Below are 4783 nucleotides of genomic sequence, written 5' to 3' on the forward strand. Positions count from 1 at the left end.
ATGGGGGAGGAGAACTGCACCTCTGTGACAGAGTTCATTCTTCTCGGATTAGCAGGTGCCCCTGAGCTCAGAGTCTTCCTCTTCCTGGTGTTCCTTCTCATCTATGGAGTCACCGTTGCAGGAAATCTGGGCATGATTGCAGTGATTCAGGTCAGCTCTCCACTTCACACTCCCATGTACTTTTTCCTCAGCCACTTGTCCTTTGTGGATTTTTGCTACTCCACCATCATCGTGCCAAAGATGCTGTCCAATATCTTAAAGGGGGACAAAGCCATCTCCTTCCTGGGATGCATGGAGCAATTCTACTTGTTTTGTACCTCTGCAATCACTGAGATCTTCCTGCTGGCTGTGATGGCCTATGACCGCTTTGTGGCCATCTGCAACCCACTGTTGTACATGGTCACCATGTCCTGGAATGTCTGTATGGAGCTGGTGTCTTGCTGCTACCTCTGTGGGGTGGTGTGTTCTCTGATCCACTTGTGTTTAGCCCTGGAGGTCCCATCCTATAGATCCAATGTGATTAACCACTTCTTTTGTGATCTACCCCCTCTGTTATCGCTTGCTTGCTCTGATGTCTCTATTCATGAATTGCTGCTATACATCCTGGCCACCTTCAATGAGATCACCACCATCATGGTCATCCTCACCTCCTACTTGCTGATTCTCTTCACCATCCTGAGGATGCGCTCTGCAGAGGGAAGGCGTAAAGCCTTTTCCACCTGTGCCTCCCACCTCACAGCCATCCTTGTCTTCCATGGAACAATTCTTTTCATTTATTGTCGGCCCAGTTCTGGCTACAGTGTGGAGACTGACAAGGTGGCCACGGTATTCTATACCATAGTGATCCCCATGCTGAACCCCCTCATCTATAGTTTGAGGAACAAGGATGTGAAAGAAGCTCTCAGAAAAGTAGTGAGCTCCAAAATATTTTCCTAGAAAATATTTTCTTAGCAGGACTCAGGGTCCCAAAGTGGAGGCTGCTGGGGTGATGAATGTGTGGGCTGTAGTGTTCGAGTGGAGGGAAGAGCCAGGAGGTGGGTGTTTCTGAGTGATTATTTTTTATTCACTTGCCTTTCTGCTTTCAATTTGCCCCAAAGGTAAGACTGAGCACATTTCAAACTTGAAGCCTACCTCTTTGTTTTCCTTCAATGTCTAATATCTAAAATGGATATTAGTAATGGATCCTTAAGATACATTTAGTTTGCTGTATAACCTTTATGTGCTTTATGAAGCATGCTTGAAAATCACACTATTTTCAGTATCTGTCAGTATCTATTATGAAAACCTGATCCTTTCCAAAGTTGAATTCCTCCCATTTTAAAATGAAGAGCACATCATTGTCCAACAGTTTATATACAGAATGAGATTTCCATGAGTATGTGTCTTTTCTTATCTTTTAATCCTTTTTTTAGATTTATTGCTTATTTCTGGTTTTCTTTATTTTTATTTTTTTGTTGTCATTGTTGCTGTTGCCGGTTCCAGTGATTTTGGAACTTCAGATATGATCTCTTCTGAAAAAATGAAGATAGTACTAATTACTTCCCATGAATGTTAGGAAAAGTAAATTACATGCCATGTGTGACGAGCCTAGAATGATCCCTGGCACACAATTAATTCTCCCTCTGCCTCCTTTTCTCTCCCTTTCTCCTCTTCCCTCTCCTATATGCTATTTATATTTCATATCTACTGTCTGTCTCATATATACACACACGTATATAAGAGTGTGGGTATATGTAAAATCTCCACAAACATACATACAGTTAACACAGTGAATAAAACTACAAGTACTTGCATCTCTGACTTATGTCACTTGTCACAAGTTTTTTTGGTTTGTTTTTTACATTAAGTCTCCATTCTATCTCTCCATTTTCAATAAAATGCTGTCACTTAAAAGTGGAATTCTAACCTACTTGTAGAACACATAAATGTTTCATTTTCAAGTCAAATTATGGAAGGAGCCCAAATGTCCATGGACTGATGAATGGATAATTGTGCTATACATACACGATGCAATATTACTCAGCCATCAAAAAGAATGAATCTTGCTATTTGCAATGATGTGGATGGAGCTAGAGAGAATTATGCTAAGCAAAATAAGTCAGTTGGAGAAAGAAAAATACAATATAATTTCACTCATATATGGATTTAAGAAACAAAGTAGATGAACATGGGGGGAAAAAGAGATGCAAACCAGAAAACAGACTCTTAATTGTAAAGAAGAAACTGAGGGTTGCTGGAGAGGGGTTGGGCACGGGATAGGTTAAATGGGTGATGGGTAAAAGAAGGGAGAGGGAGAGAGAATCTCAATCAGACTCTGCACTGAGCGCAGAACCAGACATGGGATTCAATCCTAGGGATCTGAGATCATGATCTAAGATGAAATCAAGCGTTCATATCTTAACCACCCCAGCCACCCAGGCACCCCTTTAAAGTGGTTTTAAATTAACTGTCATTTTTAATTATAATCTAAACAGTAAACAGAAGGGGGAATGAAGCATGAGAGACTATGGACTCTGGGAAACAAACTGAGGGCTTCGGGGAGGGGGGATAGGTTGGTGATGGGTAGTGAGGAGGGCACGTATTGCATGGTGCACTGGGTGTTATACGCAACTAATGAATCATCGAACTTTACATCAAAAACCAGGGATGTACTGTATGGTGACTAACATAATATAATAAAATATTATTATTAAAAAAATAATAATCTAAACAAGTAATAAAACCTAGATTATTCTGTCTATTAGGAAAGATTATTTTTTCTAGTCCTAGTAATATTTATTATAAGACGGCCAAATAGATATGGGTTCCTAATTTCCAAAAACTTTATAACATCATGTTTATCTTTCTTCTACTGTTAATTTTGCTTGAGTGACTTTTATATCCTTTGTTCTGTTCTCAGTTTATGGATAAATTCCAAATTAGTCCAGAAAATTATTGAGAGAAAAATATTAGCTGTTTTTGTTGAGGGTAACATAAAAACTGCATAATAATCTTATATTGGTCCATTAAACAATTTGGGATGGCAATATAATTTTAAACTTACAATAATGAATTAAAAACAACTTGGTTACACAAATTTGAATATATAATTATATCCCAAACTATTTAAAATAATCATGTATATTCACATATATGAAACTGCCTTCCTTTACACATTGTCCCTTTCTTGATTTGAACTCACCTGGAATACTTGTAGAAAAGTAGCAGAAATGTTGTATTACTCTTGATTGGAGTCAATGATGAAAATGAAAATCAACCTACAAAATTTTAATGGATACTTCCTAGTGTTTGCAAGGAAATTTATGTCTTCAAATAACTATATTAGAAAAGAGAAAAACTTTTAAACTAGAAACGTAGCTTCCACATTAGGAAAGTAAAACAAACAAACAAACAAAGAACAAACAAAAGAAATTTATAATAGACTAGAGCACAAGCCAATAAAGTAGGAAGATGAAGAGCAAAGAAGATCAAGGAGTTTGTACTATGAAAAGATTAAGGTAATTGACTAAATTAGCTAGAATTACTAAGATAACAGGAAACAAGAAACAAAATTAATACAATCATTGAGGAGAGTAAACTTGAGTAAATTAAAATGAGTATAATGAATAGTCTTAACAATTGTGTACCAAAAATTTATTCACGTTAGAGAATACAGACAAATTTGAAAAAGATCAATTTACCAAAACTGACAATCAGAGAAACAGAAACTCTGAATAGATATGTAACAACAAATCCAATTTGTTATGAAAATATTCTCTCCCTCCCCCTATCAGTATCCAGACATAGATCGCTTCACCAGTTGTTTTTACTAAACAAGTGTATAAGCAATAGTACTGATTATTAATTAACTCATAAAGAAGATAAGACGTGATACTCTTTTTAGTTCATGTGATTATGCCAATATTCTCCTAAGAACAAAGCAAAACAAAGACAGCATAAGAAAGAAAACACAAGGGTGCCTGGGTAACTCAGTTAGTTAAGCATCTGACTTTGGCTCAGGTCATGATCCTGGGGTCTGCAATTGAACCCTGCACCAGCTCCATGATCGGGGGGAGCCTGCTTCTCCCTCTTGCTCTCTCTCTCAAGTAAATAAAATTTTCAAGAATAAAAGAAAACACAAACCAATATCCCTCATGGATATAAACTCAAGAATTCTCAACAAAATATTATATCCAATAATGAAATAAAATAAATACAATAAAACATATAACAGTATTATGAACGATGATCAAATGGGATTTAGCCCAGAAATCCAAGGTTGGTTTAACATATGAAAAACAATGTAATAGATCACCTACATAGAATAAAAGGAAACAAAAACCACTTATTCACCGTATAGATACAGAAAAGTTATTTGACACCATCCACCATCCATGCAAGATAAAAATTACCAATAAAGGTAAAGTAGAAGATATTATTTCAATCTACCAAAGCTGTTGCTATCATCACACTTAGAGTTAGGGAATGAGTGATCTTCCCTATAGTTTAAAAATGATGCGGGATGTCTACTCTCAGTACTCACAGATTGAAATACTAATAGATTGATAAAAATACACAGAAAGATAGATACATAGATTAATAAATCCATCAGTCCAGCAGTCAGTCATCCAGATTTGAAATAAAACTGATTTTATTCACATTATACATGATCTTTTAAGAAGAAAACCCTGAGAAATCCACACACACACACACACACACACATGCACGCACCCTACTAGCACTATTAGAACTAATAATTGATTTCAACATGATCACAAAATACAGCATCAGTATTTCAAAATTA

The 4783-nt window shown here is 36.4% G+C and overlaps 1 protein-coding gene across 1 annotated transcript; it reads left to right on the plus strand.

Moving 5' to 3' along the window:
* Positions 1-936, plus strand: LOC103666048 (olfactory receptor 5L1-like). The gene has a single exon (XM_040638714.1). The coding sequence runs from the start codon at positions 1-3 to the stop codon at positions 934-936; it is 936 nt and encodes a 311-aa protein (XP_040494648.1).
* The last annotated feature ends 3847 nt before the right edge of the window (positions 937-4783 follow it).

Source organism: Ursus maritimus, unplaced genomic scaffold (assembly GCF_017311325.1).
Source record: "Ursus maritimus isolate PB19 unplaced genomic scaffold, ASM1731132v1 scaffold_23, whole genome shotgun sequence".
NCBI classification, from domain to species: domain Eukaryota; kingdom Metazoa; phylum Chordata; class Mammalia; order Carnivora; family Ursidae; genus Ursus; species Ursus maritimus.

What these genes read in the sequence shown, in the direction of transcription:
- LOC103666048 (XM_040638714.1), top strand. Translation starts at nt 1, where the DNA reads ATGGGGGAGGAGAACTGCACCTCTGTGACAGAGTTCATTCTTCTCGGA.